We start from the raw sequence: 22,083 nt of genomic DNA on the forward strand, positions 1-22,083 counted from the left end.
TTGAATCACCAGTCACAACACCCTCCGCCGAAGCAAATGTCGAGGGGAAGGAAATTGTGCCTGCACCAGACGAACCAATGCCACTGGAGATTATCGTCCCAGGTGAACCTGGGAACGAGATCAATGTTAAGAATCCTCCGGACTTCGAAGCTTTGAATAAAGCGTTTCCCCCTGCCCCCATGCGCAGAAGGTGAAAGAGACAAGCAGGGTTCGACCCTGACTTTGTACCAACCAAGAAACCACGGGCATTTGCCTCCTCAAATCTTCTGGACCCTGATTTCTCATCTGGAGACGACTCTGATGATGATGATTTTGAGTTGGTGGCGCGCCCCAAACCATCTGTTGCTGCAAAAGAATCTGGTTCTACTTCTGGCAGTCAAAGGCCAAACCCCATCACAGATTCTCAAAATGTTGCAGAAGAAAGAGCTCCTGATGAACCTGAAGAAGATGAACAATCCTTGGCCGAGTTTCTTGCTCACCTTAAGGAAGAAAAGGCGGCCAAGAGACAAATGTCTAAGGAGGATGAACATGATTCAGAAATGATGAAGGAGTTTGAGCAAAATCGACCTGGAGCCTCTGATGGTTTCTCTTCCTCGTCTGTATCTGACTTTGAATCTGAGGAACATGATGATGATGAATCTGAGGACATTGGCTCTGAAGCTAGTGAGTCCTCTGGAGATGCTGCTGATGATGCTGCCGGTGTTGAGGAGGATGTTGACAACATCGAGCACAACACTGACTCTGCAGACTATGACTTAAGTAAGTCCTTTTCCCCCAAATTTTACTCTGAAGATGCCTTGGCGTTGTGGCCGCTGTTTGCTCAGAGAGGGCTGATAGAAAAGAAAAATATTGATGTTAATGCGTATGGGAGATACAACCTGATTGAGTTTCTCAAGAACAGAAGGTTGCTGTCCACCGTCGCTACAGCTGAGCCCTACTGCCGCCGTGTGGTGCTGGAATTTTATTGCAATCTCTTGAAGAGTGTTGGAGATGAGGATTCAGTGAAGTTTGGAAGAGTGTTTGTGGGTGATCATATTTACAACTTCTCCCCGTCAGTGATCAATGCATTCTACGACACTCCCGATTTTGAGGAAGCTGACGAGGATCTTGACATCCATGCTGTAACCTCCGTGCTGACTGGAGGTGTGATCAAAGTGTTTCCTGATTATCCCAAGAAATTGAGTGCTGCTAATCTCACCTCCTTTTTCTCTATACTGCACAAGACAGCAATCTGGACTTGGACACCATCAACTAATTCTACGACTGTGACCAGATCTCAGGCGTTGGTGCAGGGCCGTCTTCAGAAATTTGGAGGCCCCAGGCTATTTTTTTAGGTGAATGTTTTATATAATTTTTTTTAAAATTAAATATACAAATATCACATAAAAACTGATAATTAAAAGCCCAAAACTAAAGCCCTAATTATATTAGAGGCCCTAACAAAAAGAGAGGCCCTAGGCGGCTGCCTAGGGCGCCTACCCCTAGAGCCGGGTCTGCGTTGGTGCTATTTGCTATTGGCACTGGAAGATGCTTTAATTTTGGAAAGCTAGTATTTAGGACAGCTCTACAATATGCTGAAGGAGATTTCAAGAAAACAAAGCTGCCCTACCCCTCACTCATTTATGGAATCCTGGAATCGCAAGGTTTCATCAAGGATATTGATGAAGAACTCTGTCCTGTCGGAGGATCACTGAAGATTTCTCCTGTTTATTTTAAGAGCAACAGAAAGGTCGATCTGCCCTGGCAAAGTTCAAGTGTTGCTTCGGATGTTGGCCACACTGGAGACACAACATCTGAGCCCCAGCCTGACACTGCTGATACTTCTGAGCCTCTAACTGCGAGTCCACCTCCTACACCTCCTCCTGGTTATGTTACATTATCTGTCTCCTACATTCAAGCTCAAATTGACTATGGTCGACAACAGATTGCTCATGTCAAGCAGACCATTGATTATTACGAAAATCAAGTGGTAGATTATGAGCTTCTACTTGCTGCTAGCTACCATTCTGGACAAAAAGGGGGAGTATATGATACAGCTGGAACCAGTGGAGCCCAAATGGATGAAGATGATGAAGATGCTGATGGCAGTCATGATGAATAATGAGATTTTATTTTGAGTTATTTTCTCTCTTGATGTTTCTAGTACTTCAGTTGTTCTTTTATTCTCTCTGATATGTGTCACTCCTGATTAATGAAATATTCCGGTGTTATGATCTACATTGTTGCAACATCTAACATACAACACTGGCTAATTGTATCTGTCATCAGGTGAAGGCTTAAGTTCAGGGGGAGTCACTAAGTTATCCATTCAGGGGGAGTTCAGCAAAATACCATTTGTGGGTTGTTTTGTCCAGAAAGGCAAAAAGGGGGAGATTGAAAGGAATTTTATTCCTTGATATACTTTCCATGTTTATCTTTAATATTTTGTCTTTCTAGACATGTGAATAATATTGAATATTTGATATGATATTATAATATTTTTATGATATGATATCACAATATCTTTAAGATATTATCCTTATGTTTAAAGAGTTTGTTTCCTAATGAAATTGCGTTTTTGTCTAGATTAAATAGGACTACAAGAAGAAAAAAGGAGGCGACGACGAGTAGAGAGACGAAGGAGTTCGAGGAGTTTGGAGATCGAAGTTATCTCGTACTATTGTTTAAGTGTTGCTGAGAAGTGCTTACATCCGATGACGACAACACCTAATCATTGTGTTGATTAGTGTGTTGAATTTTTGAAGACTTTTTACTTCTCGGTTGATGCATCCCTTGTATATTGGTTATACGGTTTGTTAGAGGTTTAGGATGCAATTTGTTACTCGCCTTAATAAGGGAGTTGTTTTATTCTTTCACTAGTATTGGTTTTTGTAAACTTACAAGTTTTATAGTGAATTATTTTGCCCTGAGGCACCGCACAAGTATTTTATACTTGTGCATAATTCATATCTCGTCTCTCTTATTTTTATTATAATTCAAGTTGTGTTTTAACTTCTTAAACTGAAACTTCCGCTGCATGTTGTCGTGAGTGTTGCAACACCTACGCACAACACCTATATTCTGTAATACACAACACTCACCCTCAACTCACACATACACTGTGGAAACAGAACTTTCAGCTTCCATGATTCAATTACTAAGTTGTCATTTGTTGACTCATCATGTCCCGTTTAAGGTCGATGCCCCATATGCGATTTCGAAACGGAGATAACGAGTCATGCTCGTTTCTCACGCACAACCGATAAAGCTTGTTGGAATCAAAGGGATCGAATTTCTACCGCCTTATTGCTCGAATACAAGGCCATGATTCGAGGGATACATGTTATTGGCTGATGCACGAGCTCGGGCGTCGCGAGTTTTAGAAAATGGCTGATATTTGCATTTGGGCAGCAAACCAAGCGACCACTTTCACATGGTGAACTAATGGCCATACTGGAAGGACAAAGGATCTTACATGCGAAAAGATTTCAAAATGTTCAAATAAAGAGTTTTTTTTTTGGTGGTGCTAAAGATCTAATGGTTTCATCGTTTTTCCATATTATAAAACTATCAAAGAACATAATCATAATTTTCTGTTTTTATCCGTTTTTACGAATCTTGAATTTTTCCAAAAAACAATAACATAAATTTCGAGTCATGAAGTGAAGTTAGTGTTTCAGAGACTTTTTGATCAAGAAGAGTAATCTGGAACAATAGATCACTGTTCACTCCAATTATAGCCCAAAAATTGTGTGGCCCGCCAATCGACGGCCCATTTCGAATAATAATAGCCCAACCCATTACCATGTCAGAGAATTAAGAAACAACCCATCAAATTGAACGAACTGCGAATTCCGACTTTCATAATCGCCTGAAAGAGAGATAATCGGGGAATTCACTTCTCTTTGTAGATTGGTATGCTTCTTGTTCTTCTCGTTCTTTTTTGGTTTTTTCCCCGCGTTGGATTTTTTCTGATAAATCGTGTGCTTGGAACCCGAGCGTTGTGCTCCGCGTGCCCGCGGGATCCGATTTGGCATGGATCCGCCGCTCCGTATCGATTATTCAAGGATTCGATCTGTGTAGTAAGAAGATATGTTGATGTTTTTGTGCGTTCGTAGTGCTGCAGCAACTCTGTTTTCATTTGACAGATTTGAGAGTAGCTGCCCATTTTTTCCCTTGTTTTTGGAGTTTAAAATTTCTGAATGTGGGTAGGTTGTTTAAAGTTTATGCACTTGAGCCTCGTGATCTGAAGTTTTTGTAGTAGATGATAAGCAGCGATTTTGTTTTAAAAAAATGTTTATTATTTTAAGTTACTTCTAGGCCAAGAAAAAATAGTTCTTTTGAATCTTGTTTTATGCCTTGAGTTTTTTTTTTATCTACGAGATTGATCATTTTCCTGAAAAGTGTGGGCTGCAGTAGTAGTTTCTGAATTGGAAGGATCGAGTTCTAAAATTTCGCCAATTAAGTGTTCATTTAAGCGCGCGTTCTTGACCCATCAAGGGCAAAAAAAAAATAGTTTAAACATTTCTCAAAACGTTGCTTAGTAAATTTTCATTTTAGGGATCCCCTTTTTGTTATGATTTGATGTATTAAATTGCAGATCTTGCCTAATTTGCGGAGATGTATGATAATATTGGACCACAGACTGGGGTGCCTAGACCACCTAACACGCAGCCAAATCCTTTTGGGAATACGTTCTATGGTGCGAGTTCAGGATTCATTAGAGGTGGATTGGGTGCTTATGGAGAGAAAATTTTAGGATCTAGCTCCGAATATGTGCAAAGCAATGTAAGAAGCACATGGTTTATGACCATTTATTTGTTTAAGCTTTTCTGATTGGATATGCTAGTTGCTTGTTGTGCTGAGTAGAAGATTGGATATCACCATGTACAGTCCCCCATTATATAATTTCTTCATTCCTTGGCTTTCAATTATTGTTGTAAACAGATTAGCAGGTATTTTTCCGACCCTCAATACTATTTCCAAGTCAACGATCAATATGTGAAGAACAAATTGAAGGTTGTTCTTTTCCCATTCCTGCACAGGGTGAGATATCTATATCCTCTGAGATACATGGAAATGCACTTGCGTTGTATTCTTTCTGCTTTCTCGTCTCTAATTTTTTCCCCTTAGAAAGTAGATTTCACTTATGTGTTGGTGTTCTTTAGGGCCATTGGACAAGAATTACAGAGCCTGTTGGTGGAAGGCTCTCCTATAAACCTCCAATCTATGATATCAATGCCCCAGACTTATATATTCCGTTGATGGCATTTGGAACCTATGTTGTTCTTTCGGGTTTATCATTAGGTCTTCATGGAAAGTAAGTTCACCCTTTCTTTCTATATATGTTGTGTTGATTTAATTTTCTTTTTGTATTTTCTTAGAGTTCAATCACCTGTTCCCCACCCAAAATACCGTGCCCGTTGCCTGGTGATTTCTTCTATATTTTATTTTTCTTCTACGAGTTGAAGTGAACGAAGTGTACTTTCCATCCTTCTGTATCTGTTTTAGCTCACCACCCATTGTTAGAATTTCACTTCACTACCTAATAAGTGTACATGCCATGGCAGGTTTAGCCCGGAAGCTGTAAACTGGCTTTTTGCCAAGGGAGTTGTAGGCTGGACTTTTCAAGTAGCCCTTCTAAAAATGACACTGTTCTCATTGGGTAGTGGTGAGGCACCATTACTCGATATTGTGGCTTATGCTGGATACACTTTTACTGGACTGTCTCTAGCTATCTTGGGAAAAATCTTTTGGAGATACGCATATTACTTCATGTTGCCATGGACGTGTTTGTGCATGGGAATTTTTTTGGTGAAGACTATGAAGAGGGTTCTTTTTGCTGAAGTGAGGACTTACGATTCGAGCAGGCATCATTATCTTCTGCTCTTCATTGCCTTTGCACAATTTCCACTACTCATTTGGCTTGGAAACATTAGTCTTAATTGGCTTTTTTGAACTCGGTATTGTCTTCATGTTTGCAGCAGGGGAACACACTCTGTTAATTCGGATGGCAGTTTCACGATGCAATTTCATTAGTTTGTGTTACGATTCTCGTTCTTGTTAGGAAATTTTGTTTAAATTTTTTACTATATAAATCATTAGATACTCACTCATACGACTAATCAACTTACTCATACGACTAATCACAAAGTCCGCTCGGCCGGAAAAGAAGAAGAGAGATTTGACTGCCGGAACTTTGCTATATAGTTGAATACTTGAATGAAGTGATTTGAAATAAAAGATTTTTAATATTTAGGTGGAAAATTCTAACCCAAGAATGTGATGGTTAACCTAATCTTAACACAAGGAAACTCTCAAAATTATATCGTCTCACAAAAAAATTGATTTCATTTAAGTTAGATTAATTTGGAATCAATTCCAACTGGATAGGCGATTGTCTCACAAAAAAAAATTCTAATCTGATACTATTCATAAAATAATATTATAAAAATTCTAATCTGATACTATTCATAAAATAATATTATTTTTTATGTTAAAATTATGACTTTCGTTTTTTAAATATATCATATCAGCTGGAGACCATCTGTACCATATAAAATCTATTCAATCGTTTAACGTGTTAGTTACATAGGCACCTTGATACAAATCGTCACTCTCGGATGAGCTTCCACCCTCTCCCACTGCTCCAAGTTCTGTCTTTGACTTGCTGCTTGAATTTTGGCAGAGGACTGCTGAAATTTTTAAGAGGAAAGCCGTGAGATTTGTAAAAGAAATCATCTTTATCATGATTATAATCACTTGAGATTTTTTTATTATTCATTCTTTTATATATAAAAATAAAATACTGATAATAATATAATATATATATATATATATATTATATTATTAGATATAAAGTAAGAATACGAAAGACAGGATGGAGGTAACTTTGACAAATTCCCTCCCTAGCCCCACCAAAAAAATAAAGTAAGATCCCCGAGTTGGAGGGCGAAAAATTTCCCAGTTCAAAACCCTAGATAAATAGTATACAGGCGAGGCCATAGAGAATACAAGGCCAAGTAAAGAGAAATGGAAAAAGAAAGAGAAAGTCGTGAAAATGGTGAGAATAGCATCGTGTGGAATGAGAAAGAGAGGAAATTCGAGACGCGAGACAGAGAAGCTTACATCCAGTACGATTTGAGAGGAGGCGGCGGCGGCGGCGGCGGCAAAGTGATGGATTTAGTTCACACATATGTGCCGCCGAGCAAGAGAGGCTTGGGACTAGCTGCTCACCTTTGCGTCGCCGCCTTCTCTCACGCGGAGGCGCAATCTTTATCCGTCATACCGACTTGCTCCTATGTCTCTGTAAGCACATTATTTCTTCTTACCATCATCCAAACTCTAGGGATTACACCTGAAACTAGGCTAGTTGAGTGTGCAGGATACATTTCTTCCGCGGAACCCATCTTGGAATTCCATGGTGTACAAGGAAGATGTCAAATCTAACATGTGATGGAGTAAGGCAGCTGCCCTTTGTTTATCTACGTCTGTAATAAAATGCTACAGAGTTCGTCTCCCCAATTCATAATCGTTATGATGAAACATAAATATTTGATGAATTTGTACAAAGAAACGGACTTGCCCAAATCATTAAATATTTTCACAAGTTTCTTTCCACGCGGACAATTTTGACTCCTCCGATTGATTACTGAATTTACATTCTCGAAAACGTACAGGTTAAGGTAATTAAATTTTTATCACAATGTTGAAATTTTACATGGGAACTTAGAACACGGCAATATAATCTACTCAAAAATTCAGCATATTTCATGACACAAGAACAACAACCAGGGTATAATTCAAATGTATTACAAAATAGAGTAGCCCTCTTTACAGTTCTACACACACATACAAGAACAGCAACCAGCAACCGGGATCTTATTCGAATACAGGAGGTTTCCACTGCAGAGCTCCAATCAACCAGGTACAAAATAATCCATCTTGTCCACAGGCAGATTCAATACTGATGTCCCAACCTACAGGTGATACAATTGGACCGTTTTAATAAACATTGAAACTATATCTTTGAGATGATCTAATGTTTTTCTCATTGATCCCGACTATGAGTACAGATGCCTTGAACCGACTCAAATATCGTTTGATTCGTATTTGATATTTCAAATCCAAACTATCAAATGCGACCCCACCGTGATCATGTTCGAATACATCAGGAATCTAAGTTGAGCTCAAATTTTGTTGGTTGATAACTTGTGTGCCACCATGTGCTTCTTAAATAAACTAATGACCTCAAGCAGAGGATTTGCTCAATATCACTCGATAACACAAACCTTAATTGAATAAGAACTTCAACTCAAGCAAAAAATAATTCAATTTTCACGTTTCGAACCAGTTAAAACATATTCTAACCTGAGCTCAAATAATAAAATATTCACCTTGATTTGGTTCATTAGCACCTTTAGGTTAAACCAGCCATTGGGTCTAAAATCACATAAAACACATGGGTTCCTCATTGATCCATCCAACCGTCAAAATCCAACGTAAAAATACCCAAAATACGAAATCAAGTGTAGATGAGACATCAATAGAGAAAAGAAATACGTACTTCATCAAATGGTACGAAGACGAAAGAAGTTAAACCCCTTCTATGTGAAATTGCCGGAACATCAAGATTATGTGTTTCATCTTCTTCCCATCCTTCAACTACTCCAAGAATCGCCTCATCAGGCCCGCTGGCCTCTGCATCATTCACACCACAGGTAACGAGTGAAAGGAGATCCATTCTATTGTTAGCACCTACGGTTGTACCCCTCAACCTAGATGACATTGCGCAAAGGTAGAGAAACATCAAAATAATCTTCAGAAGATACGAAATCTTGATATTAACTAATAAAACGAGAAAAAATTCCTAGATGAAATATCTTTGTTTAATTGTTCCAAATGCACCTGAACTCTAAAAGTACCTCAAGCGCATTCTTAGCACAGTTGGTCGCAAGCCAGGATATAAAAGGGCAGCTTCAACCTGAAAATGCTTATATCATTCAAAATGATATGCCTTACGAAAGTGAAACAGCTTCGAACAGCGAATAGAAAATCTAACCTTGTCTTCGGCAAGTGTGTACTGCCCACTAAAAACACAATCAGTCTTTGTGGCCCTGAAAATTCATGCATTTCACCACATCTTTTACTTTTTGTGACGAATTCTATCGACGTTGGCAAGAAGAGAAAAATGTATTTATAATCAGATGCCATAATACAATTCTGAAACTAGACTACATCAGAACACCAGTGAACAATTCTGACCTTATAGAGAAACCTTCCAGAAGGATAGAATCTCAAGTACCGATAATAGCACACCTGGAATGCAAAATATGGCTGGTTATATAATTATCTTACATCCAAGGAGATATAGTAGGAAGTAAACCAACGAACTTGTTTGCTTTCTTGGATAATAACATACAAAAGAAAATATTTTCTTCTCTCGTATAATCCTTTTTTCAATTGTTTTAGGTAGCGCTTCTTAATCTTGAGCTGATAAAAAACATTCAAGATTTTGAAGCAAATAGCAGAATATGGTTCCAAAGATTAAAATATTACCGTTAATGACATCTTAAATATGACAAATCATCTCTCCAGCTGTCGAGAACAAATTTTCTGGAGGTTTTCAATAATAAGGCAAGAATACATAATGGATTATTCATAGTCATCGATAAAGAAGGAAAAAATAGAATCTAATGAATTCCATGTAGCTTTTAGCTGACATAGTCTATTCTCTCATTGAAGAACACGTTATCGATTTGGAATCTCAAGGCACATTTTTTATGAAACTCGTACCAATATTCTATCGGGGTCCGGGGAATATCACAACTGAAAATACATAAAGCATACAATATGAACTGGATTGCTGATCTTCCACTCTGCAATTCCAGCACGAATATAGGTATTCCGACTGACATAAAGACCTAAAAATTAACATTTAGAGATATAATTCTATTAGTACAATTCCAAATATCAAAAAAAGAATAAAAAAACTCCATGAATTAACATCTTGAAATGTTTAATGCTAGCAGCAAAACCACACAAACCCAAAAATTTCCGCTGCTCAAAAACATGTGTAAAAGTTAGTTCTCGTCTTCAAGGTACCCAAATAAAAAATGGCAGAACAAATTTCAACATGATATCCGATGGTCCGACCACAAAATGTTCATGAAAATACCACAAGAATTTACCAGGAACAGAGGAAAGCAAATCAAGTACCTGGAGTCTTGAGGTATATGTTAAAAAAAATACGCTGGTAAAATAAATACACCTAATAACTCTTACCATCAGTTCGAAGTCTTGGCCTTAAGAGCCACATTTTCTTCCACGAACCATCATACTTAGAATGAAGAATCTTATAATGTTCTGTGAGTCCATTGACCTAGCCACATAACCAAAGAACTCGTAATAAAATCCGGCACATGTAAATTATAAAGAAATGATTAACAAGAATAATAGTGTCCACCTGCCAAGCTTTTAGACATGCCCTGCGCCAAAACACAGGGATACGAATTGTATATCTCCATTTTCGGCAAACACAAGCTGCCCTCCCTAGGGTATATGGAGTCATTCTTGAAAAGATCTGCAATTAATACAATACAACATTTATTACCTCCGAGGATATGCAAGCTAAAGCAATACCCTAATAGATGATATGATTGACACGTGACCATGGGAGTCAATTGACCCCTATTTTTCTTTGAAGAAAAGCATTGCAGTTTTTGGAAACTACTGTAGAAGCGAACATGACTTACAAAGATTATTATTCAAAGACCCATACAGAGTGTTGCAATGAGACAATATGGTTAGTCATCATAAGAGCAATCCACAACCAGCCCAAAACCTATTTATGTCTTCTTTTTTTCATGTGGTCTAACTGATTAAAGTACTGATAGAAAGCTGAGGGTTTATGGCACTATATGACAAGACTTTCAGTATGCAGCAAGCTTTAGTTCTATTACTGAAGATATTAACAACCTTAATTGGAATTTCTTAAAATTTCATTGATTAAAAATTAGGGAGAGAAAAGGAGAAAAAAAAGGCATTCTTGTCCCAGTTTATGGTCTTTCTGAAAGAAATAGTAGAACTAAAGGTGTATCATGGATCAACATGTTATCCAGGCATTCCTTATTTTGCAAAGCTCAGTTCTAGTTTCGAAAACTTGCCTTCGTAATAGTATTGGATATAATTCAAAACGGTGGCCCGATAATCACTTCTCAAATGGTGGTTCACCTCCTAACACTCCAACCAATCAAGTGTCTCTTTTTTCATTCCATTTTTGTTATCATGTTAGTACATATAAAACATGAGCACGTCAACAAAATTATGACATTATCACTACAATCAAGTTTGAAACATATGCTTACTTCGCAGACGAATCATACCTCGAAAAGCAACTCATCAGGCAAGCACGTGTGTATAAGTGCTAGATCAACGTATGGTTTTCTACTGACGCTCCCAACCGGAGCGACGGGTCTGACATTTATCCCATAAAGATCTGGCAATCATAGAAATGCATAACACAACATTCGTAAATTAATGTAAAAAAAGTCATGTAAAAACACTTAATCATTTTACCAAGTTCAATGTTAACCAAATTAGTCGACCTCTATTTCACCTACTCGTTGTCCCCCCTGTTTTGCCCTTCCCCTAAGGAGTTGTTGTGTAACAAGCGCATAATGTCCACTGGAACGTCCATGTATTTTATCATCAACTTGATGAATTCATTTCAAGATATAAGGTTTTCCTATTATAATGGACTAGGAATATGATTAGTTATAATTACCAAGCCATGGCCTTTGCGTTACGAAGAATCTAGCAGCCCTCGATTGCGAAGCTGATTCAAGCTCAGCCGCAAGGTTTGCCACGGTATCTAGTAAAAACAAATAGACTCTTCAGAAGTTTTTGACAAAAATTGCATAAGCACCAAACACGATCCACACTAAACAACAAGACAGTTGCCAAAAATCACAAGAGATAAATCAAATAAACACCCGACATCAAAGTAATGCAAGTTGGAAAACTGTTGAAAATCACTGATAAGTTTACATTGAAAAGAGGAAACTTTAGCAATTAACTCCAAATTCTAAGTTGAAACCCATTGAATTCAGACCACAAAATAGAGAATTCGACGTCTACTAGATAAAAACTAGATTCTCAGATAACAACAAGGCTCAAACAATTATAATCTCTTTGTAGCGAGTAATAGGCAAGAAGATTGAAATCCTGGTGCCTGATGTCATAAGTTTGTGCTGCAATTGTGTTCCTCCTCCGCCCATACAGCTGAAAATTCGTTTTCTCAAGTTTGGATGGACATCGAGGAAAGGAAGATTCAACGATTTTTCTGTAATCAAATCAAAACCGCAACCTAACAATTGCGGTAAATTAACGGGTCGAACCGACTCAATTATTGATCCATGACCCGATCCTTTTAATTTACGCTCTTCATCTTCAAATTATCATTTTAAGTAATTTTATAAAATATACATATCTTACATAAATTAATGATACTACACGTTAAGGGAGGCTATCATTTAGAAAGAAACAGATCGGCTCCTATCACTTTGGTGGATTCGAAGCTTCGCAAAATAAACAGGCGTGATTGTGGCACAGAAAACTAGCGAAAAGTATAGTGAAGAAAAACCGTAGAGAAATGTACAACACTGTATTTTATACAGACCTTGGTTTGCTTAAAATAATACAGTGTCGGTTTGCTCTATTTTAAGCTTTTTTCTACTGTTTTTCTTCACTATACTTTTCGCTGGTTTTTTTTGCCAAAATATTTATGTACTATACCATTATATATATTGTGAAACAAACTTAAAACAGATTCGTCCCCTCATGTATGTGTTTTGAGTATCGTCTTGGACGTCTGTTTACCAGGATACAACGGAACGACCAGCAGTGACTTAGCACGAGACACTAGTATGGCGAACTGAAAACTTACCTTTATTTTATCACCGAAATTTAACGGAGGCCAAATAAAAAGCTAACAATATGAAATACAAGATAACACTTGAAAGAGATAAGATTTCCATATATTTAAAATGAGGAAATGAACACACTATTTATAAGTTCCAAAATACACCCCAAGAGTCATATAAGATTAATTAACTCAATTAATCTTCTCATTAATTCAAAAATATAAAGAGTCAAAACTCTTCAATTAACTCAAGAATGTGGAGAGCCAAAATACACTCTCACATTTATGAGACATAATTTTTATTCAAACTCTAAATTTGATTCAAATTTCCAACATAATCTCGTTCCTACTCCGGTGATTTAACATCTCATCATTTGTTGACAGACGATATGTGTTTATTATGCAAGTCTTGTAACGCTTCTGCTAGCCATTGCCTTATATTTTGCCCGGTAAGTTTGAAAAAACACCTCATTGTTGGGCTAGCTTAAAATTGGATTCGTGATGCTCCTTTCTTTGATTGTGCATTATTTATGCTGAAGAATATTAAGAAATAAGAGTTTGAAATGTTTGTGATTCTATGTTGGGCAATTTGGAATGAGACTTGTAAGATTACTCATGAATCTCCAAGGAAGAATGTTAAAATACAACTGGATTGGGTTTATGTTTTTGTTGAGAATGTTCGAAACAAATATGTATGAGTTGGTCATGATGCACTGCAGCAATCGGAACAAATGTGGTCACCTTCGAATTCGCCTACAAATCATTTCAGATTTAGTTTGATTCCAACAACAATAGATATAGCGTGGGAGCAGTGATTCGTGATGATCAGGCAGCACACTAGTGTGATGCGAAAGCTTGTCTGATCAGAAACCTAGGTAATGTTGAATGTGCGAAGCTGATGGTTATCAGATGTGGTATGGACTTTTGCTAATTACGCCTTGCTATGGCCAATGTGTATCTTCTCGGATTGTCTCGATGTTGTGCGTACTGTGAATCAACCTTCTGATGCGCTCGGCCTTGGTGGAGTTGTCTTTGGAAATCAATTCTATGCTTGAGCTGCATGCGAAGAACGACAAACAATGTGGTACATCTTATAGCCCGTGAAGCCTTATTTTTTCTTTGAACGTCAAATGGTGTGATGGGTTTTCCCATCTTGGCTCACAAATGTTATAACTCGGGGCTCTCCGATTTATTTTAGAGTAGGTTTATTGTGTGAGACGGTCTCACGAATATTTATTTGTTTACTTTAATGGTAATTCCATTTCAAAAAAAAATTTACTACACGTTTATATTATGATGATCATGAAATAAGTTAATGATTAATTAGTATTAGATACCAAAGTCTAAACTCGTGAATATACTACAAAACGCATCAAGCCAGAACCAAGGTTTTCTACCTGATGACTAAACTAGATGCGAATCATAATTTTTTATATGAAAAAATTAATCTTTAATTTAATTAATGTGTTAAGATACATAATAAGTCTATTAATATTTAGCATAATAATACAAAAACAATTCAGTCAAAAGGATTAAAAAAATACTAGACATGGTAATTAATATAATCAAACAAGTTTAATGGTATGGTTACCTGCTAGATTCCCGTCAAACTAATGTATTATCGATTCAACATATATCGAAAAAACGAATTCTTGCTCGTCGTAAACAATCATACAATGTGCCTGAATTTCGTCTTCCATTTTATCATATGATCAATTGTATATTTACATATTAATATGCTGATTATTAGATAATAATTCGGGGAAAAAAATTACTTAGAAAGACAAGAAGAATTAAGCATACTAACACATGAGAAACCCTAAGTCATCAAAGGATGATTAAAAAAAGAAGAAAAAAATGAATGATTTGACCAGGTTTGGATTTTAGGAAAGATTAGGTCTCTTGTGAGACGGTCTCACGAATCTTTATCTATGAGACGGATGAACCCTACCGATATTCACAATAAAAAGTAATACTATTAGCATAAAAAATAATACTTTTTCATGGATGAACCAAATAAGAGATCGTCTCATAAAATACGACCTGTTAGACTGTCTCATACAATTTTTTGTCTTTTTTTTATTAAAGAATTTGACTGAAATAATACAAAACCATTTAATTAATTATATATATATATAGAAAATTATTTATTTAAACGTGTATATATATTTCATACAAAAGTTAGATATATATTTGCCATGTATGTACATGTTTTTATGAGATTGATGTGACGCCCGAGCAATAATGATAATAATAACCTTCCATTTTTCATATCTTGGAATAAGATGGAAAGTTGGATATGTTGTCTGAATTTCACCGAATTTGCAACCACAGACAAGCTTGCAGTAATCCCATATTCAAAAAGAGAGACGTGGATAATCAAAGCATGTGGAGGAGTGGAGAAACAGATTGATATCGAAACCCTAATCTCGTTACACTGGCCCATCGGAGTGCTCTTTTTTTAAAATCTTTTTTAGTATTATTATGTACTTTTAGGCAATGCTGCCCCAAGTAACATGACAAAACAATGTGCCTAATAAAGACTTCTTTGACTTCAAATTGCAAAAGTAGCTCCTTATTTACAAGTGAATTGAAATCAAAATACCTTTGGGTACGCATCCTGAATTTTTTGGTGTAATAACAATAATGATTATACAAATTTATTTCAAGGATTGAGGTTTAAAAAGACGAAATTATATATAATTTTATATTTTTCGTCTTTAACGCAAGTTGTTCCGAGTTCTTTTGTTTAAACTTAAAATTAAAAGGATATACATTAATCTCAGACAACCGCTTGATCGATCGAACATAAAGGAAGAATATAATTTATGATGGAGCAACCGAGATTTAGTTGATTTGAGTTGTCATTTTAGTTAATTTTCTCTTTTCTTAACACTAAAGAATTGATTGTCCAAGGGACATGTTAAGAGGACCTAACAAAAGGGACACCCTACCCTACTATCTTCTTTATATCAGACTATTCAATGGTATAATTAATCAAAGTTCTCTGCACATGATGCTTTACAATTTGCACTTGCGGGGGGAAAAGGGCAAACTTTACTATTAAAAAATTTTGCGGAAAAATACCAAAATTTTTAGAGGACATGAAGATTGTTTTATAATCATGCATGCATATTTTAACTTTCTTTTGTCGAAAAACTAATTAAAGGAAATTTTCTTGGTATGGCAGAAATCGTGTGGCCCTAGCTAATTTGAGTGGAGCACCTAACAATATTTGTTTGTGTCCATCCCCTCTACAGAATTGGTAATTTCTCGATTTACGTGTACAAAATAAGACACATAATCGGTGGGAGTTGATAAATAATAGAGCCTAGCTAGTACTGAAAGACATTGATTGATATATGAATCAAAAAAGTCTAATTTAAGTGAATTATTTAGGTTTATTATAATTTCAAATTGGAACAGATAATAACATGAGTAGATAGATATGGATGGATATGTATTTATATATAACCTATCCTAAGTAGGTTTAACTCGGATATAATGATGACGATTATGTTATGTTACAGAAATGTAGGTAGATTTTGTACTTATGACATTCATTTTTTGTGTGAAATTATGAAGATTCAAATATATACAAATAATACATGTCACAGTACCCCATAGTTAATTAATGGGATTTAAGAAAACAAAGCACCCTCAAATTATTCTGATATCATTTCAATCATATCGTAGATTCTATTATTACTTCCAATTTCATATCAAGACAAGCTCTCACATGGAAGTGTAAATGGAGCAGTGAAAGAAAAGCTCAAGTGTCGCGTTCTATATATACAAATGACAAATCCCTTTATTTATTTTTCAAGTCCTCTTTGTGAGAGTCCTTATCCACCCATATTTGAACTTTGCTCCTTCTATCTTCGTGCCAACATGGCACATATTACCTTTAGTAGACCTCTTCCATTTGAGAACATGGAAGAGATGGCCAATCCGTCTTCGCCACCTCAGCGTCGTGCGTGGCTTCACATGCTCTACCACACTCTTGATCTCCTTGGCCTTGTGTATCGTATGATCATTCAAGGGCACTTTAGAGTTTTTGCCATTATTGTCCCACGAAGCGACACCATTTTCTTCAAACTTGATTGATATGAAGGAGTCTGTCTCACGACCAAAGCAAAGGCATGAAATTCTCAGAATGTATTACTTAATATGGTAAATTTTAAGGAGAAAAAGGGGTCGGAAAAAGAGTTTCTCACATTATAAATCTATATCGATAGATTATCGCCGTATGCATCATTAAAAGTTCTAGAGTATATTTGATGATCATCGTGTATACCGAAGAATAGGAACTGAGAAATTTTAACAACAAACAGTAGACCAATAGGGTCCCTTTTTGGATCTCGTTCAATCCTCGTACCAATATTCTCTATAATATCTAGTGAAGGTTCGTTAGTAATTAATAAATTCCTCTAAAAAGTTGGTTAGTTTACATGATTACATTAATAATTTCTGATGCAAGCTATTTGTCACTTTTTAATTAAATAATTTAAACTCATTAATGTAATCGGCATCACCCAAGAAAAATTCTGCAGCACAGTAAATATCATCGATGTATCATATATAATAGTGGGTATGTTGTCGTAATTTAAAAAGATCGAAACGAGAGATTACTGATGTAGCTATGAAACACTAAGATCTTTTAATCTTTATTCAAACCCTTTTATCATTTTCCTCTTGATTAATCTTTTTCTTATTCCTGGCTCTGGAGAATAATAATAATACGTACTAATAATAAACAATGAAAGAGAAAAAAAAAATCTTACCTTCTTGACTGGTAGATGAAGTGCAAAAAACCTCAGTTTTCTGATGTTTAATGTCCAAACGACTAAGCAAATTTGTGAGGGCAAAAATCTTTGGTATGGCTTTGGAGGGCCGTTTAGGTGCCACACTTGAAGAACTTTTTCTGATAATTTGGTGAAGATGGGCTTGTTGCGAAGCTAGAATTAAGAGCCTTTCATTCAAGCACAAAGCACAAACTCCTACAACCAGCATTTTGGGATGAAGATTGCAGCATTTGATCCTGTCATCTCCATAATAGTCATTCATTTTTACGATTTTTTGTGAAAAGGGATGTCGACAAGAAACTAGTTAGATAGAAATGAGAGCACCAAAAGAGAGTATTTTGATCGCATTATGTGTGTATGTGATATGGTACTGGCTATGAGGCAAGAATAGAGGGCTAGATGTCTAGGTGAGTGGGAAAATAGGGTGTCTAAAACAAAGTAATAAGAGAAAAAATAGCACACGCATGTGAATGAAAGATATATCTTTTATATATATAATTCGCTTTAAAAATCCGCGTACTATCTCTAAAATTAAATATCTAATATAACTGTATTTCATTATCCAAATAATAATTAAAAACTAATAAAAATTATGAATAAACTCGATCTATTAATGATTTTGATCATGATTCATATACATAATAGTCATTATTTTACGCATGCATCACATGTACATAGTTCACTAGTATATATAAAAGATCACTCACGTAGACGATCACGTTCTTTGTATGATCCCGGAAGCAAAAAAATAAATTAACCTAGTTTTCAAGAAAAGTGTGGCGGGAAAAAGTAAATTTTATTACGGTATTGGTCAAAAAATAACATGTTACTACCTATATATATTCACATTCTCGATATTCCACTTCATTTCTCAAGTAAAGGATTTGCGAGTAATGAAAGGCCCACCAATTTATATAGATGTACATTATTTAGTTGGTGTTTAAATAGCCATCCACTTCCCGATTGAAGAATATCTTTGACATAGCTCTCTCTCTTTTGGAGTTTACCGATGAATTAATTAATTTGATGCATTGGGAATTAGCCCTTTTCATTATTAGGAGTAGACAACATTATGGTAGTATGAACTGATCATAATGTTTGATCATATACGGATGTATACGTAAGACTAGGGGTGCAAGTTCAAGGGTCTAGATTCTTGTATAAGTAGTCGCCGACGTCGTGACAACACGGTGAAAATTTATCCACTAATAGATGTAGAATCTGGACTAACGCTATCTAGATTTTTCTATATGTCATCGATCATCCTCCCATAAAGAATTAACCCCGAGAGTCGCCAAGGTCGGTCTCAGAGCGCAAGCTAGATGATCGGACCGATAACATCCAAGTTTGGTGGAAATTTGAGACTGTCGTTTGATGGAAGAGATGTGAATGAGGCTTTTGGTTGGAGGTGATGAGAAGTTTTTATACTGGTAGATCGAGTTTTTGAAATTTGACGTAACCAAATCACATCAAATTAGTTAGTAAATGTCTCTCGTACTTAATAAATAGTGGGGGATGTGACTAAAGCAAATATTTTGTGATATAAAGTGTGTGCGTATTATTTGTATTGGTGAGAGCTTATAGCGCAAGAGTGTGGAAGATGTTTAAAGGAATGAAAAAACCTACGAAAAAAGTAGACAATTTTGGAAGTTTATAATTTGCGCAAGAGTTTGTCAAACACAAACTCGGAAGTCGTTCAAGCTAAGTGACAACTCGATATATGTAACCCGCAACACATGAACGTGCATTCTAGAAACTTCATGGTAGTTGTCTCCCCATGGACATATGGAACCAAAAATAAATACCAACATGCCCGTTTCGAGAAGAAATTCATGCAATGCTTACAAACAGCGCATCTTCTTACTCTGGACAAAACCCAAAACCATCTTTTTGCTTAGCCTACCAAGATATATAGCCAACCATATATACATAGTACATATATATAATAGTTGAAAATGTGAAAATAGAGACCAAGTTTTATGAAATTTAATACACATATTTGGGGAAAGCTCTACATGAAATCATTAATATCTAAGCCAAGAGCCAGAAGTTCTTGTGCCATCTGGTGCTGATGAGATACCCACTCACTCCTTTGCTCTGCTTTTGAACTCCAATTGTCAAGCATTCCATCTTATTGATGCATTGTTCCACAAATTCCTCTGTCCCGCTTTTCAAACAAAGGCTGCCAAAATTCCAGACAACACAAGCACACTCAACTATGAATCCATATACCAATAATATTTCATGTAATATTGGTGACATTTTGTACAGTATTATATATTTTTCATCTATGGATTACATGGGTGAGATCTTGTCCGATAGCTATGAATTAGGGGATTACAACAATTTGGATAAGCTATGATAAATGGATAATGAGCTAACCAGTGGAGTAATGGGGAGAGCTTCTTCTGACCTAAGACCAGAACAGAAACTTCGAGCTTCTTCACCTGGCTCTTCACAGTAGCCATCTTTGGTCCTTGGATTACTAGTACTTCTACTTCCACCTTATCACATCAAATCCCATAAAACGAAATGAAAATTATTAAAAACCCACCTCCATGTTCTATTGAAGAATATAGAAACAAAATGTTTATGACAATAATAACTTTCTTCTCTTTTTGACTGGAAAGATAGGTGCAAATGAGAAATAAATTGCCAAAAAATTAAAGCAGTTCCAGAGTACGTAGTAGCTGCAGATATAGGAAACAAATATAAAACCTTGATTTGATATTGATCAAGTGACTAATGAAAAAGCTAAAATCTTTCGAATCCCACGGTAATCTACACACACCTTGACATCTCACCGCACAGGTAAAGCAAACTGCTATACGATCATAAGTTTGTGAACTAACCTCGGGCTTAGACGCTTTACAGAGTGAACCAAGTGTAGGAGCGAGAGAATTAGGAGATGAAGAAGAAGGAACAATGTGGAGCAGAGTGAGTACATCTCCCTTATTGGCCACATGAGTAAGAGCCCACATCATTGCGTGCTTCGAATATGAAGATTGATCCACTAAAACCATCACTCTTTTCTTCATAAGAAACATCCCATTTTCAGACAGATTGTTCAGCCCTTCCATTTGCTTCGAGCTACCCCCATACCCCACCCCGCCCCATCTCTTGGAACTTGACTTCCGATATCCTTCCTTCCTACTTAGCTGCCGTAGAAATGAATCTGAACTTGGCATTTTTGTTTTCTGCTCTAAACTTTTGAACCAGAAAAGGTTGCTGGTTTTTCTTGAACTATGAGTCAATGCATGTACATAATCACAGGGGAAGGCGGTGGGTGTGATGAAAAGATCTTATTTTTAAATGCTACATATAGTCAGTGTAACTTTAAATTGCTCCACGTGAATCTCTGGCTATTTGGTGGACAGATTTTCAAAATTTAAGGAAGGTGACGAAATATATGGTGAATTATATATCATACGTTCGAATTTCGGGGAAAAAAAGTTGAATTTAAACATCCATATTTTGTCTGCAGACAAAAAAATAAAAAACGGTAGGCAATTTTGAAATTCGCCTCTTCAAAAAGTCAATATTTTGGAACCCATCTGTCGCAAATGAATTTTTTAGCACTTGGTCAAAATTTTAATTCTCGAACACAAGATCTAAGCATGGACCAAATGATTGTTGACTAATTAAAAGGCAATAACAATTAACTCACTCAAATCGTAATTAAGTCCGTGATTCATGAATATCGAGTGTATTCACGAGGAAATTGAATGCATTAAGATGTGTCTCACTTTTTATGAGAAAACTAATGTAGCTACAAAATCTAATGTTAATATTCTTATTATCATTATTATATAACTAAATTTAAAATGGTAAAATGAAGTAATCATAGTGAGAGAAAGAAAACAAGAAAAATGAGTTCTCGTCATGTTACAATAGAATTTTATTTTATTCATATAACGTATATGTCTTTAAAAAAAACATGTTCTTCTTTTACCTGGATTCATCGTTTTCTCTGATAAAAAAAAAATCTATAAAAAATTTAAAGACAAAAACTTATGTGATCTCACTGGTCATATTTTGTGAGACGGATTTTTATTTGGGTCATCCACAGGGACGGATCCAAGAATAGAAGTGGGGGGGCTTGAACTCAATATGATAAGTAATATATTATTAAAAAAATTACATTATATCGTTCAACGAAGTTGTGCCCTACGAGATTTTAAAACATAAAATTCATCAATAATAAATTTTACATCAATATGTTTAGCTAAATCTCGTTCAATATAGAGTGTCAAACAATCGGCAAGAAAGTCATCCTCCATTTTATTTCGAAGTGCCGTCTTCACATGCTTCATTGCTGAAAAAGCCCGCTCAGTAGTGTTAGTAAACACATGTAATGTCAAAACAAGATGAATCAAT

General features: G+C 36.0%; 4 protein-coding genes across 6 annotated transcripts; 2 read left to right on the forward strand and 2 right to left on the reverse strand.

The window, feature by feature from the left end:
* Positions 1–3,744: 3,744 nt before the first annotated feature.
* On the forward strand, positions 3,745–6,031 carry LOC140817293 (uncharacterized). Of its 3 annotated transcripts, none has more exons than XM_073176935.1 (5): positions 3,745–3,894; positions 4,580–4,767; positions 4,927–5,025; positions 5,148–5,299; positions 5,550–6,031. In XM_073176935.1, exons 2-5 carry the CDS (start codon positions 4,600–4,602, stop codon positions 5,935–5,937), a joined length of 807 nt encoding a protein of 268 aa, XP_073033036.1. In that variant the 5' UTR covers positions 3,745–3,894; positions 4,580–4,599; the 3' UTR covers positions 5,938–6,031. The 3 variants fall into 3 exon arrangements, with proteins under 3 accessions (XP_073033036.1, XP_073033038.1, XP_073033037.1); XM_073176937.1 differs by lacking the exon at positions 3,745–3,894 and adding an exon at positions 3,901–4,187; XM_073176936.1 differs by lacking the exon at positions 3,745–3,894 and adding an exon at positions 3,901–4,061.
* An 821-nt stretch (positions 6,032–6,852) lies between these two features.
* Positions 6,853–7,608, forward strand: LOC140816408 (acetyltransferase At1g77540). Its single transcript, XM_073175656.1, has 2 exons — positions 6,853–7,287; positions 7,364–7,608. Exons 1-2 carry the CDS (start codon positions 7,012–7,014, stop codon positions 7,433–7,435), a joined length of 348 nt encoding a protein of 115 aa, XP_073031757.1. The 5' UTR covers positions 6,853–7,011; the 3' UTR covers positions 7,436–7,608.
* Positions 7,609–7,719: 111 nt separating this feature from the next.
* Positions 7,720–12,369, reverse strand: LOC140816407 (F-box protein 7-like). The gene is given in 12 exon segments (XM_073175655.1): positions 7,720–7,958; positions 8,546–8,756; positions 8,904–8,962; positions 9,041–9,100; positions 9,102–9,143; positions 9,244–9,297; positions 9,829–9,902; positions 10,264–10,360; positions 10,445–10,561; positions 11,364–11,476; positions 11,765–11,851; positions 12,212–12,369. Coding segments are annotated over 12 exon segments (1,020 nt in total). The 5' UTR covers positions 12,258–12,369; the 3' UTR covers positions 7,720–7,898.
* Positions 12,370–19,519: 7,150 nt separating this feature from the next.
* Positions 19,520–21,079, reverse strand: LOC140816930 (uncharacterized). The gene is made up of 3 exons (XM_073176439.1): positions 20,559–21,079; positions 20,089–20,210; positions 19,520–19,888 (listed from the first exon to the last, which is right to left on the reverse strand). Exons 1-3 carry the CDS (start codon positions 20,892–20,894, stop codon positions 19,738–19,740), a joined length of 609 nt encoding a protein of 202 aa, XP_073032540.1. The 5' UTR covers positions 20,895–21,079; the 3' UTR covers positions 19,520–19,737.
* Positions 21,080–22,083: the final 1,004 nt, after the last annotated feature.

The sequence above is a fragment of the Primulina eburnea genome, chromosome 16 (assembly GCF_022965805.1).
Source record: "Primulina eburnea isolate SZY01 chromosome 16, ASM2296580v1, whole genome shotgun sequence".
Classification (NCBI taxonomy): domain Eukaryota; kingdom Viridiplantae; phylum Streptophyta; class Magnoliopsida; order Lamiales; family Gesneriaceae; genus Primulina; species Primulina eburnea.